The 15,290-nt window shown below is 42.9% G+C and overlaps 1 protein-coding gene across 1 annotated transcript in view; it reads left to right on the top strand.

The window, feature by feature from the left end:
- LOC128663779 (vesicle-associated membrane protein 2) overlaps window positions 1-14,546 on the top strand; it is a 151,184-nt gene extending 136,638 nt beyond the window's left edge. The window contains exons 4-5 of the mRNA XM_053718278.1: window positions 12,503-12,554; window positions 13,026-14,546. Coding sequence (XP_053574253.1) covers window positions 12,503-12,554; window positions 13,026-13,042 — 69 coding nt within the window. The 3' untranslated portion in view covers window positions 13,043-14,546. The remainder of the gene's footprint in view (window positions 1-12,502; window positions 12,555-13,025) is intronic.
- The last annotated feature ends 744 nt before the right edge of the window (window positions 14,547-15,290 follow it).

The raw sequence follows: 15,290 nt of genomic DNA, 5'->3' as shown, positions 1-15,290 counted from the left end.
TAGCGTCCAAACAAAGTAAGGACAGTATTGCCACAGATAGTAAAGTTGCCCAAGATGATTCATCAGATGAAGGGAGTAGACATAGTTCTACATCATCTCCTTCTGTGTCTACACCAGTTTTGCCCACGCAGGAGGCCCCTAGTACTTCTAGCGCGCCAATGCTTATTACTATGCAACAATTAACGGCAGTAATGGATAACTCCATAGCAAATATTTTATCCAAAATGCCTGCATATCAGAGAAAGCGTGATTGCTCTGTTTTAAACACTGTAGAGCAGGAGGGCGCTGATGATAATTGCTCTGTCATACCCTCACACCAATCTGAAGGGGTCATGAGGGAGGTTTTGTCGGATGGGGAAATTTCAGATTCAGGTAAAATTTCTCAACAAGCAGAACCTGATGTTGTGACATTTAAATTTAAATTAGAGCATCTCCGCGCACTGCTTAAGGAGGTGTTATCTACTCTGGATGATTGTGACAACCTGGTCATTCCAGAAAAATTATGCAAGATGGACAAGTTCCTAGAGGTTCCGGTGCACCCTGACGCTTTTCCTATACCCAAGCGGGTGGCGGATATAGTGAATAAGGAGTGGGAGAAGCCCGGCATACATTTTGTCCCCCCTCCTATATTTAAGAAATTATTTCCTATGGTCGACCCCAGAAAGGACTTATGGCAGACAGTCCCTAAGGTCGAGGGGGCAGTTTCTACTTTAAACAAGCGCACTACTATTCCTATCGAGGATAATTGTGCTTTCAAAGATCCTATGGATAAAAAATTGGAGGGTTTGCTTAAAAAGATTTTTGTACAGCAAGGTTACCTCCTGCAACCCATTTCGTGCATTGTTCCTGTCACTACAGCAGCGTGGTTCTGGTTCGAGGAACTAGAAAAGTCGCTCAGTAGAGAGACTCCGTATGAGGAGGTTATGGACAGAGTTCACGCACTCAAGTTGGCTAATTCTTTTATTTTAGATGCCACTTTGCAACTAGCTAGATTAGCGGCGAAAAATTCAGGGTTTGCAATTGTGGCGCGCAGAGCGCTTTGACTAAAGTCTTGGTCAGCGGATGTATCTTCCAAGACAAAATTACTTAATATCCCCTTCAAGGGTAAGACTCTCTTTGGGCCAGAATTGAAAGAGATTATTTCAGACATCACTGGGGGAAAGGGCCATGCCCTCCCACAAGATAGGCCTTTCAAAGCCAAGAATAAGTCTAATTTTCGTTCCTTTCGCAATTTCAGGAACGGACCGGCCTCTAACTCTGCATCCTCTAAACAAGAGGGTAATGCCTCTCAATCCAAACCAGCCTGGAAACCGACGCAAGGCTGGAACAAGGGTAAGCAGGCCAAGAAGCCTGCTGCTGCTAACAAAACAGCATGAAGGAGTAGCCCCCGATCCGGGACCGGATCTAGTAGGGGGCAGACTCTCTCTCTTTGCTCAGGCTTGGGCAAGAGATGTTCAGGATCCCTGGACACTAGAAATAGTTTCTCAGGGTTATCTTCTGGAATTCAAGGAACTACCCCCAAGGGGAAGGTTCCACATGTGTCACTTATCCTCAAACCAAATAAAGAGACAGGCATTCTTACATTGTGTAGAAGACCTGTTAAAGATGGGAGTGATACACCCAGTTCCAACGGCGGAACAAGGAATGGGATTTTACTCAAATCTGTTTGTAGTTCCCAAAAAAGAGGGAACTTTCAGACCAATTCTGGATTTAAAGATCCTAAACAAATTTCTCAGAGTACCATCGTTCAAAATGGAAACCATTCAAACGATTCTACCCACCATCCAGGAAGGTCAATTTATGACTACCGTGGATCTAAAGGATGCGTATCTACATATTCCTATCCACAAAGAACATCATCAGTTCCTAAGGTTTGCCTTTCTGGACAAACATTACCAGTTTGTGGCCCTCCCATTCGGGTTAGCCACTGCTCCAAGGATTTTCACAAAGGTACTCGGATCCCTTCTAGCGGTTCTAAGACCAAGGGGCATTGCAGTAGTACCGTACTTGGACGACATTCTAATACAAGCGTCGTCTCTTTCAAAGGCAAAGGCTCACACAGACATCGTTCTGGCCTTTCTCAGATCTCACGGATGGAAGGTGAACATAGAAAAAAGTTCCCTGTCTCCGTCGACAAGAGTTCCCTTCTTGGGAACAATAATAGATTCTTTAGAAATGAGGATTTTCCTGACAGAAGTCAGAAAGTCAAAACTTCTAAACGCTTGTCAAGTTCTTCATTCTATTCCTCGTCCTTCCGTAGCTCAGTGCATGGAAGTAGTAGGATTGATGGTTGCAGCAATGGACATAGTTCCTTTTGCGCAAATTCATCTAAGACCATTACAACTGTGCATGCTGAAACAGTGGAATGGGGACTATACAGACTTGTCTCAAGTGAATCAAGTAGATCAGAAGACCAGAGACTCACTCTGTTGGTGGCTAACCCTGGACCACCTGTCCCAGGGAATGAGCTTCCGCAGACCAGGGTGGGTCATCGTCACGACCGACGCCAGTCTAGTGGGCTGGGGCGCGGTCTGGAAATCCCTGAAGGCTCAGGGACTATGGTCTCGGGAAGAGTCTCTTCTCCCGATAAACATTCTGGAACTGAGAGCGATATTCAATGCTCTCAGGGCTTGGCCTCAACTAGCAAAGGCCAGATTCATAAGATTCCAATCAGACAACATGACGACTGTTGCTTATATCAATCATCAGGGGGGAACAAGGAGTTCCCTGGCGATGAAAGAAGTGACCAAAATAATAAAATGGGCAGAGGATCACTCCTGCCACCTATCTGCGATCCACATCCCAGGTGTGAAAAACTGGGAGGCGGATTATCTGAGTCGTCAGACATTCCATCCGGGGGAGTGGGAACTCCACCCGGAGATCTTTGCCCAGTTGACTCAATTATGGGGCATTCCAGATATGGATCTGATGGCGTCTCGTCAGAACTTCAAGGTTCCTTGCTACGGGTCCAGATCCAGGGATCCCAAGGCGACTCTAGTGGATGCACTAGTAGCGCCTTGGACCTTCAACCTAGCCTATGTGTTTCCACCGTTTCCTCTCATTCCCAGGCTGGTAGCCAGGATCAAGCAGGAGAGGGCCTCGGTGATCTTGATAGCTCCTGCATGGCCACGCAGGACTTGGTATGCAGACCTGGTGAATATGTCATCGGCTCCACCATGGAAGCTACCTTTGAGACAGGATCTTCTAGTACAAGGTCCATTCGAACATCCAAATCTAGTTTCCCTCCAGCTGACGGCTTGGAAATTGAACGCTTGATTCTATCAAAGCGTGGGTTTTCAGATTCTGTGATAGATACTCTAGTTCAAGCCAGAAAACCGGTAACTAGAAAAATTTACCATAAAATATGGAAAAGATATATCTGCTGGTGTGAATCCAAGGGTTTCTTATGGAATAAGATCAAAATCCCTAAGATCCTTTCCTTTCTACAAGAGGGTTTGGATAAAGGATTATCAGCGAGTTCTCTAAAGGGACAGATTTCTGCTTTATCTGTCTTATTACACAAACGACTGGCAGCTGTGCCAGATGTTCAAGCATTTGTTCAGGCTCTGGTTAGGATCAAGCCTGTTTACAGACCTTTGACTCCTCCCTGGAGTTTAAATCTAGTTCTTTCAGTTCTTCAAGGGGTTCCGTTTGAACCTCTACATTCCATAGATATTAAGTTGTTATCTTGGAAAGTTTTGTTTTTGGTTGCTATTTCTTCTGCTAGAAGAGTTTCTGAGTTATCTACTCTGCAGTGTTCTCCGCCCTATCTGGTGTTCCATGCAGATAAGGTTGTTTTGCGTACTAAGCCTGGTTTTCTTCCAAAGGTTGTTTCTAACAAAAATATTAACCAGGAGATAGTTGTTCCTTCTTTGTGTCCGAATCCAGTTTCAAAGAAGGAGCGTTTGTTACACAATTTAGACGTAGTCCGTGCTCTAAAATTCTATTTAGAAGCTACAAAAGAGTTCAGACAAACTTCTTCTCTGTTTGTCGTCTATTCTGGTAAAAGGAGAGGTCAAAAAGCGACTTCTACCTCTCTTTCTTTTTGGCTTAAAAGCATCATCCGATTGGCTTACGATACTGCCGGACGGCAACCTCCAGAAAGAATCACAGCTCACTCCACTAGGGCTGTGGCTTCCACATGGGCCTTCAAGAACGAGGCTTCTGTTGATCAGATATGTAAGGCAGCGACTTGGTCTTCACTGCACACTTTTGCCAAATTTTACAAATTTGATACTTTTGCTTCTTCAGAGGCTATTTTTGGGAGAAAGGTTTTGCAAGCCGTGGTGCCTTCTGTTTAGGTAACCTGATTAGCTCCCTCCCTTCATCCGTGTCCTAAAGCTTTGGTATTGGTTCCTACAAGTAAGGATGACGCCGTGGACCGGACACACCAATGTTGGAGAAAACAGAATTTATGCTTACCTGATAAATTACTTTCTCCAACGGTGTGTCCGGTCCACGGCCCGCCCTGGTTTTTTAATCAGGTTTGATGAATTATTTTCTCTAACTACAGTCACCACAGCACCCTATAGTTTCTCCTGTTTTTTTCCTCCTGTCCGTCGGTCGAATGACTGGGGTGGGCGGAGCCTAGGAGGGACTATATGGACAGCTTTGCTGGGACTCTTTGCCATTTCCTGTTGGGGAAGAGATATTCCCACAAGTAAGGATGACGCCGTGGACCGGACACACCGTTGGAGAAAGTAATTTATCAGGTAAGCATAAATTCTGTTTTTAGCTACTTTAGATGATTCTGATACTCAGGCAGTAGTAACGCCTAAGAAGTCCAGCAAACTTAATAGTTTCTTTGATGTTCCTTCCTCTTCAGAGGTTTTCCCGATCCCAGATAGGGTTAAGGAAATCATAGCCCAAGAGTGGGAGAAACAAGGAGTGTTTTTTACACCGTCCCCGGTGTTTAAGAAGATGTTTCCAGTAGATTCATCTATGTCGGAGTCTTGGTCTTCGGTGCCCAAGGTAGAGGGTGCCATTTCTGCTCTGGCCAAGAGGACTACTATCCCTATTGTGGACAGTTGTGCCTTCAAGGCTCCGATGGATAAAAAGATGGAGGCTTATCTTAAGAAGATCTATTTACATCTTGGTCTCCAATGGCAACCTGTGGTGTGTATTGCCATGGTGACTAGTGTTGCCTCATACTGGTTTGAAGCATTAGCAGACTCTCTACAGGAGGAAACGCCTCTAGACGAGATTCAGAATAGAATTAGATCTCTCAGGTTCGCCAATTCCTATATTGCTGATGCGGTCCTTCAGGTCCTTAGATTGGGAGCTAAGGCTTCTGGTTTTGCTGTTTTGGCCAGACGGGCTTTATGGTTGAAGTCTTGATCAGCTGATGTTTCATCAGAGAAAAGGATCTTTTCTGCCCCAGGATAAGAGGAGCAAACCGAAGGGACGTGAAAGTAATTTTCGTTCTTTTCGCAACTTTAGAGGTAAGTCTTCCTCAGATAAACAGGATAATAACAAGCCAGCCTGGAAGCCGAACCAGTCCTGGGGTAAGGGTAAGCAGGCTAAGAAGCCTGCGACTGACTCTAAGTCTGCATGAAGGGGTTGCCCCCAATCCAGGCCTGGATCTAGTTGGGGGCAGACGTTCTCAATTCGCTCAGGTATGGTTAAGGGACGTTCCAGACCCATGGGCGGGGGAAATTGTTTCTCAGGGCTACATATTAGAATTCAAGGGTTTTCCCCCAGGGGCAAGTTTCACCTTTCCAGATTATCTGCAGACCAGATAAAGAGAGAGGCATACTTGAAGTGTGTAGAAGACCTCTCGGTTCTGGGGGTGATTGTTCTGGTTCCAAAGTTGGAACAGGGTCTGGGATTTCACTCAAACCTTTTCGTGGTTCCCAAAAAAGAGGGAACCTTCCACTCGATTCTAGACTTAAAGTGTCTCAACAAATTCCTCAAGGTTCCGTCAGTCAAGAAACAATTCTTCCTTTGATCCAAGAGGGCCAGTATATGATGACCATAGACCTAAAGGATGCTTACTTACATGTTCCCATCCACAGGGATCATCACAAGTTTCTGAGGTTTGCATTCCCAGATCTTCACTTTCAGTTTGTGGCTTTGCCATTCGGCCTGGCCACAGCTCCCAGAATATTCTCGAAGGTCCTAGGGCAGAGCTTTCCAAACTTTTCATGTTGGTGACACACTTTGTAGACCTACATCATTTCGCGACACAGTAATTCAGTTGTACTAGCAAACAGGAGGTTAAACTAACTTGTTTTAAAAGATACGGACACATACATAAATCATATAATAACAAAATGCATTTGCAAGTAACAGTATGTATGTGCAAGAATTAAAAAAGTTTAATAACACCAATAGTTACTTAATATTTTAATGGGATATAATGAGGTTGATGGGATGAACACAGTTTCAGAATATTTGGTATAATATTAGATAAAGACACTCATATATCATCATCAATCATTTTTAAGCTTTCACTTTCTATCCATATATCAAGAGCAGAAGCAGCAATGCACTACTGGGAGCTAGTTGCAAAAAAAAAAACCTCTGACTTCAGCTCAGCATTTAAGCTGCCACCCTTAGAGCTCTGTGAGTCCGACTGACTACTGCCCGCGCTGCAAACACACTGTTGTCCCACTCACTGGCTACACTTGCAGTCACAAGCCAATTAAGGAGACTACACGTGCAGTCAGGAGCCAATGTGCCGCCAAATCCGCCAATGGTAATAGTTTCAGTTCCCACTGAGCTGTGCCAATTGGTTAAGATGATCTGTGACCCACTAGGTATCAATCATGTGTCAACCATGTGATATGCGTAGCAGGCAGGTGGAAAGTCAGAAACCAAAAAACAATTTAAAAAAAAATATTTAAATTTAAAAAAATTTGTGCTGAAGCAGGGACACACCTACACACCTACACACTGCTGCCGACACACTAGTGTGTCCCGACACACAGTTTGGAAAGCACTGTCCTAGGGGGTCTTCTAGTGGTGGTCCGGTCCAGGGGGATAGCAGTGGCCCCCTATCTGGACGATATTCTAATTCAGGCTCCTTCCTTTCCAAAGGCAGCATCTCACACAGAGATTTTACTGTCCTTCCTCCGGTCTCACGGGTTGAAGGTGAATGTGGAAAATAGTTCTCTGGTTCCAACAACAAGAGTAGTGTTCCTAGGGACTATCATAGACTCTGTCCTGATGAAGATATTCCTGATGGAGACCAGAACAGTCAAGCTTCTATCGTCTTGTTGAGTCCTTCAGGAGACACCCAGTCCTTCAGTTGCTCAGTGTATGGAGGTAATTGGACTAATGGTGGCTCGGTTTCATCTGAGAGCCCTGCAGTTGTGCATGCTCAACCAGTGGAACGGAGATTATCTGGATCTTTCTCCAAATTTACAGCCTAGTGGGCTGGGGGGCAGTCTGGAAGTCCCTCAAAGCTTAAGGTCTTTGGACTCGGGAGGCGTCCAAATTGCCAATCAACATCCTAGAGTTGAGAGCAATTTACAATGTGCTGTTAGCCTGGCTTCAGTTGGCCTCGAACCAGTTCATCAGATTCCAATCAGACAACATAACGTCAGTACCGTACATCAACCATCAGGGGGGAACGCGAAGTTCCCTAGCTATGAGGGAGGTGTCTCGGATCATTCAGTGGGCGGAGGACCACTGTTGTTGTCTGTCAGCCATCTACATCCCAGGAGTAGACAACTGGGAAGCAGATTTTCTAAGTAGGCAGATTTTCCATCCGGGGGAATGGGAACTCAATCCGGAAGTGTTCTCCAAGCTGGTATCCAGATGGGGGATGCCAGAGTTGGATCTCATGGTGTCCCGCCAAAATGCCAAGCTTCCAAAGTACGGTTCCAGGTCGAGGGATCCTCAGGCCTTTCTGATAAGACGCCTTGGTAGTTCCGTGGGACTTCCAGATGGCTTATCTGTTACCTCAGTTTGCTCTCCTGCCTCGGGTAATTGCTCACGTAAGACAGAAACGGTCTTTAGTGATTCTAATTGCTCCAGCTTGGCCTCAGAGTATCTGGTATGCAGATCTAGTGGAGATGTCATCTCTACCTCCGTGGAGGCTTTCCCTGAGGATGGACCTTCTTCATCAGGGGCTTTTCTTCATCCAAATCTCGATTCTCTGAAGCTGACTGCTTGGAGATTTAACGCTTGATTCTATCTAAGTGGGGGTTTTCGGAGTCAGTGATTGAGACACTGATCCAGGCTCGTAAGCCGGTTACTAGGAAGATTTACCATAAGATATGGAGGAAATATCTTTTTTGGTGTGAAGTTAAGGGATATTTTTGGAGTAAGGTTAGGATTTCAAGAATATTATCCTTTCTCCAGGAGGGTCTGGAGAAAGGTTTGTCTGTTAGAACCCTGAAGGGTCAAATTTCAGCCTTATCAGTCCTTTTGCACAAACGATTGGCAGATGTGCCAGACTTTCAGTCTTTTTGTCAGACCTTGGTCAGAATTAGGCCGGTGTTTAAGGTGATTGCTCCTCCTTGGACATTAAGCTTTTGTCTTGGAAAGTTTTGTTTTTCTTGGCTATATCTTCTGCTCGAAGAGTATGTGAACTATCCGCTTTACATTTTGATTCTCCTTATCTCATTTTTCATGCTTATAAGGCTGTTCTTCGTACTAAGTTGGGATTCCTTCCCAAGGTTGTGTCCACTAAGAATATTAATCATGATATTGTTGTTCCTTCCCTGTGTCCGAAGTCTTCTTCGGATAAGGAGTGTTTGCTGCATAATTTGGACGTGGTTCATGCTCTTAAGTTTTACTTGGAAGCGACTAAAGACTTTCGGAAGTCTTCTGCGCTTTTTGTTCGTTTTTCTGGAAAGTATAGAGGTCAGAGGGCATCTGCCTCTACTCTGGCTCTTTGGTTGAGAAGTGTGATTCGCATGGCATATGACTCCTCTGGGAAGCAAACTCCAGATAGAATTAGGGCTCATTCTACCAGAGCCATGGCGTCTTCTTGGGCTTTCAAGAATGAAGTTTCTGTGGAGCAGATTTGCAAGGCTGCAACTTGATCTTTACATACCTTTTCTAAATTTTACAGATTTTATACCTTTGCCTCGGCTGAGGCAGCTTTTAGGAGAAAGGTCCTTCAAGCGGTGGTGCCTTCTGTTTAGGCATGCTGAGTTTTTATCCCTCCCTACTCATCTGTGTCCTCTACCTTGGGTATTGATTCCCAACAGTAATTAAGATGAATCCATGGGCTCACCACATCTTTAGAAGAAAACAAAATTTATGCTTACCTGAGAAATGTATTTCTTCAAGATGTGGTGAGTCCACGGACCCACCCTTTGTTTTTGGGTAATTGTTATAGGTTTTTTACTAAACCTCAGTCACCTCCGAAACCTTGTGTTACTTTCCTTTCTCCATTTTCTCTTGGTCGAATGACTGGGGTTTATGGGTAGGAAAGTGATACTTAACAGTTTTTACTGTGGTGCTCTTTGCCTCCTCCTGCTGGCGAGGAGTGGTATTCCTAACAGTAATTAAGATGAACCCATGGACTCACCACATCTTGAAGAAATAAATGTATCAGGTAAGCATACATTTTGTTTTTTGTAATGTGGGGGCAGATTTCTGCTTCCAGTGTCTTGCTATTGATAATTTTGTTACCATCATAATGTATATACAGGGAGTGCAGAATTATTAGGCAAGTTGTATTTTTGAGGATTAATTTTATTATTGAACAACAACCATGTTCTCAATGAACCCAAAAAACTCATTAATATCAAAGCTGAATAGTTTTGGAAGTAGTTTTTAGTTTGTTTTTAGTTATAGCTATTTTAGGGGGATAGCTGTATGTGCAGGTGACTATTACTGTGCATAATTATTAGGCAACTTAACAAAAAACAAATATATACCCATTTCAATTATTTATTTTTACCAGTGAAACCAATATAACATCTCAACATTCACAAATATACATTTCTGACATTCAAAAACAAAACAAAAACAAATCAGTGACCAATATAGCCACCTTTCTTTGCAAGGACACTCAAAAGCCTGCCATCCATGGATTCTGTCAGTGTTTTGATCTGTTCACCATCAACATTGCGTGCAGCAGCAACCACAGCCTCCCAGACACTGTTCAGAGAGGTGTAATGTTTTCCCTCCTTGTAAATCTCACATTTGATGATGGACCACAGGTTCTCAATGGGGTTCAGATCAGGTGAACAAGGAGGCCATGTCATTAGATTTTCTTCTTTTATACCCTTTCTTGCCAGCCACGCTGTGGAGTACTTGGACGCGTGTGATGGAGCATTGTCCTGCATGAAAATCATGTTTTTCTTGAAGGATGCAGACTTCTTCCTGTACCACTGCTTGAAGAAGGTGTCTTCCAGAAACTGGCAGTAGGACTGGGAGTTGAGCTTGACTCCATCCTCAACCGAAAAGGCCCCACAAGCTCATCTTTGATGATACCAGCCCAAACCATAACTCCACCTCCACCTTGCTGGCGTCTGAGTCGGACTGGAGCTCTCTGCCCTTTACCAATCCAGCCACGGGCCCATCCATCTGGCCCATCAAGACTCACTCTCATTTCATCAGTCCATAAAACCTTAGAAAAATCAGTCTTGAGATATTTCTTGGCCCAGTCTTGACGTTTCAGCTTGTGTCTTGTTCAGTGGTGGTCGTCTTTCAGCCTTTCTTACCTTGGCCATGTCTCTGAGTATTGCACACCTTGTGCTTTTGGGCACTCTAGTGATGTTGCAGCTCTGAAATATGGCCAAACTGGTGGCAAGTGGCATCTTGGCAGCTGCACGCTTAACTTTTCTCAGTTCATGGGCAGTTATTTTGCGCCTTGGTTTTTCCACACGCTTCTTGCGACCCTGCTGACTATTTTGAATGAAACGCTTGATTGTTCGATGATCACGCTTCAGAAGCTTTGCAATTTTAAGAGTGCTGCATCCCTCTGCAATATATCTCACTATTTTTGACTTTTCTGAGCCTGTCAAGTCCTTCTTTTGACCCATTTTGCCAAAGGAAAGGAAGTTGCCTAATAATTATGCACACCTGATATAGGGTATTGATGTCATTAGACCACACCCCTTCTCATTACAGAGATGCACATCACCTAATATGCTTAATTGGTAGTAGGCTTTCGAGCCTATACAGCTTGGAGTAAGACAACATGCATAAAGAGGATGATGTGGTCAAAATACTCATTTGCCTAATAATTCTGCACTCCCTGTATAAAGGTATTTTGGGGATTTTGGCAATTTAGGGATTTCTAGGTGGAGTAGGCATGTTTCAGGTCTACTTCCCCTTGTTAAGCCTAGATGGGCACAGAGATCTAATATCTCTCTCCATAAGTGTTGTATTACTGGGAAGCCCCACCATATATGTAGGTCATTTCCAGTACCTCCACATTCCCTCCAGCAGGTAGATGAGTTTAAATGAGATATTTTGTGTTGTCTGCTTGGAACCCAATGCCATCTCGTCAATAATTTAAAGTTTAATTCAAAGAGGGTCACACAGTGTATAGTAAGTCTAGTGTCTTTCATGGCTAATGTCCAGTGTTTAGTCTCTATTTCTCTTTTGAGGTCCCTCTCCCAAGCTATGATGTTGTGGGACTTACGTAGAGTCAGGCAATATAATAGGCATTGGTAATGTATCTTCAGTGGTTTATGACTCTGTAGTGCTGACTTCCATCTAGTCTCCCAAATCGTAAAATCTCTAGGTTCCGCACTTCAAAGGCTAGCTTGGTAGGTATAGTGTAGTGTAAAATCAGTTCAGAATGTGAAAGCCATTTAGAGCCATTGTGTAGGTCCCCTACCAACTGTTGGGGTGTTATTCTGGTAGTCCCTGAAGAAAGCCCTTGATGCCTTGTATTGGGGATGGGAGTGGGGTGACTATTAAGGAATGTCCAAATCTATGCCAATTGATTAAACAGTCTTTTATAATTGGACTAATGAAAGTAAATGAAAATTTACATTGTTGTGGAATCCATATAAGGTCAGAAAGTAGAATGTCGTAGGGGAGGGATACCTGCTCTATTTCGTACCATCTAGGATGTTCACCCGTATTACCCCAACCAGATATATGTGAGAGCATTGCTGCCTCGTAGTACAGTTTGAGATTAGGTAAACCTAAACTCCTTTGTCAATCTGGGATTATAAAATAGTACGTGAAATACAGGGGTGGGAGTTTGCCCAGATATAAAAAGGGACTTGTAGCTTTCTATGAGTGTCATTGGCAATTTTAGAGGTAGACATCAGAATAGGTAAGTAAGTTTTGGTAGTAACATCATTTTAAAGTCCGCGATCCTACCCAACCATGAAATCTCTTTGAATCTGGGTAGGGAAAGATTTTGTTTAAAAGTAGTAGTAGTAGTAGTAGGCAGTTGTGGTTGGTGGCAATAACCTTGGGGAGCTCATGCAAAAGTTGAACCCTGAGATGTTTAATGGCCTCTTTGTTCCATTTAAATGGATATCTACTTTGCCATTTTCTAACACTTTGTCTTCTTTTATCACTTTTTTCCACTTTCTTTCATTTCCTTGTTTAAATGATTTCTTTTTTCTCTCTGCAGATGATGATCATTATGGGTGTGATATGTGCTATCATTCTCATCATAATAATTGGTGAGTTCTTTATGTAGAGGTTGTGTATTATAAAATACCTGCTACTTATATCTGCTGCCGTATGCATATGATCGTATTAACCTTTTCCTTTTTCTCTTTTGTCCTCTCCCAATCTTCCTCTTTCTCTGTTTGTTTTTTATTTTCCTTTCTCTTACATTTCTTCTCTTGATGTTGTTTCTGCTGTTTGTGTACTTGCTTCTCCTTTTTCACGGCATTGTTTCCTACCCATACTTTGCTTCTAAACACCTTACTGTTTTTTTACTCTCTTTTTGTTCTTCCTTTTTCTCTCCCCTCATATTTCTCGCTTCTCTCTTCCCATCACCTTTTTGTCTCTCTCCATCCTCGACTTGCCTGCCTTTCTTACCCTCTGCTCACCTCTCTCCATCTATATCCGTCCTTCCATTTGCTCACTCTTTTCTTATCCTTTCTTTTACTCCCTATGTCACTGTATTCTTTTTTCATTTTTTTCAGTCTATTTCAGCACCTAAGGAATTTGCACTCTCCCTTCTTTCTCTTATTCTCTCTCTCCCCTCTTCCTCACCAGATCTATCATCTCCCCCAGCTGGGATGACAAACTTCAACATAACTCCCCTTCCAGCCTTTTTTCCCCCTCTCCCTCTACTTAAGGGACAAGGGGGCTCATGTATTGTGCAGATTATCTCCCTGCTACCCCTTCTGTAAATACCCTCTGATTGGATAATCCCCCTTACTTATATACACACACACACACATATATATATAGATATATATATATATATTTAATTTGTCTGTGTGCAGGTTATTCTGTTCTTTTGTTCTCCGTGGAGCTGTGTGTCAGTGGTATTTCTACCTGGGGGAGGGGGGTGGAGAAAATTACCTCTGGAATAACATCTGTCAACTCACCAAATTAAATTATTACATAGAGGATGGAAGTGGAGGGTTAAATAGGGAGGATTATGTTTGTGAAAATGCTCTCCTTCTCCTCTTCTCTCCAACCCACCTATTAGTTTTGTATTCACCATATGCCCACATATATATATAGTATATTTATGGTGTGTTATAAGAGGGATGCTTAATAAACAGAAGTGTAACTCCTCTGTGCTCAGATTCTCCCAAAATAAACGGTGCCTTCTCCTTTCTGAAGTTAAGATTGGGTGACTTGTTGTATCACAAGGGTATTTGGGTTGCTAGGGTACGGCTGCACCCCTTCTCTGTCACTAATCTGGAGGGATATAGTGTAAGGGATGGATGCTCAAGCTTAATACTCTGCACCCAAGCTATTTAACTGGTTCTCCTATGTCTATCTGATATGGTGTAAAAAAAAGCAGCCTTGCAGGAGGCTGCATCACCAGATAGCCCTGGAGTAGAATGGAGGATATAATGTTAAGTATATTGGGGAATGGCAATTTGAGGTATAGTACTAGAGTACGTGAGCAAGTTACCCCATGTGCCTACTATCATCCGACCACTTTAGAGGAAAATTATATAAGTTGTTGGGGTCTATGGCTTTCTTGTAATACCTCAAATGTGATAATTTTAGGGGAGGGGGCAAAATTTCAACCCTTAACTAAGTGTTACTGAGAGAGAAGTAGTGGGGTATTACTTACACTTCCCTTTTTGACATTTTTCATTGCAAAAACGATTACCCTTCTTGCCCCACCACCAAAGAATTGCCCTCCTTCTTATTATTAACCCTTTTAATTCCCCTGCATGGGATCAGCCATTATGTAGCTGCTGCCAACTGGAGCAATAAGGCACTGGGACAGCTGGGATATTGTATGCCCATTGTAGTGTATTTATCCCACTGGCCAGGTCCTTTTTGTATTTACTTGGCTCATTTGCCTGCAATGTCTTGTTAGGAGGGAGGGTGTGTGTGCGCGTGTATGTGTGTGGCCAGGGGCAATAGGGTAATTGCCCCCTCTCTCTCTCTTTGTTAACCTCCTTAATTACCCCTCCCTCCTCCTCCTCCTGCCCCCACAACATAAATATTACAATAAATGTTGTTTAACCAAACACTGATGTTTCTGGCTTGGTTTTTTTTTTTTTTAACAAAGAATATGATCAGGGGTATTTTGGGGTACTAAATTAATACAAAATCAATGATGGCTCAAAGCATCTAAAAGGCAAGAACTATTGTGTGTAATACTCTAAAATATATTACGCAATGTTTATAGTTTCTATAATAAAATAATCCTGCACTGACTGAGATTGCAAAAAGCTCACTTTAAATAAGCATAATTAGTTTCACTATTACTTTTCCTGCTGTTCTCTAAATCCATTCTGCAGGAAAATAAACTGTGACCCTGCTGTATTTTTTAGTGGTTGCTTGATCAGTGCAGGAGATCTGCAAAGTAGATAAACAATACTCAAGAGGTTTTTCAAGGAGTATGTACCTGGTCTACAAAACAAATTTACAGTTTCAATTACAGGAAAGGCAGCAAAACAAATAATAGAATTACATTGCAAAGTTTGATATAATACATCATTAGTCATTTTAAAAAGAATGAAATTTTGGGGTCTATTTATCAAAGTATCAACTGAAAATACGCTGGAATTCCGCATCATAATTGTGGCGCGATTGATCCGCCATAGTTATCAAAGCATCAAGATCGGCAAATGTTGAAATTTGTGACGTAAAATACGATCCCGCGATCTCAATCCGATGCAGATCAATGGGAGTTGATTTGCCCTTCTAATTGACACTATTTAAAGCTCTCACAAAGTTAACAAAAATTCTACATTTACGCTTGCGTCTTT

The sequence above is a fragment of the Bombina bombina genome, chromosome 6 (genome assembly GCF_027579735.1).
Source record: "Bombina bombina isolate aBomBom1 chromosome 6, aBomBom1.pri, whole genome shotgun sequence".
In the NCBI taxonomy this organism is placed as follows: Eukaryota; Metazoa; Chordata; class Amphibia; order Anura; family Bombinatoridae; genus Bombina; species Bombina bombina.
This window is presented reverse-complemented; position numbering and strand designations above follow the sequence as displayed.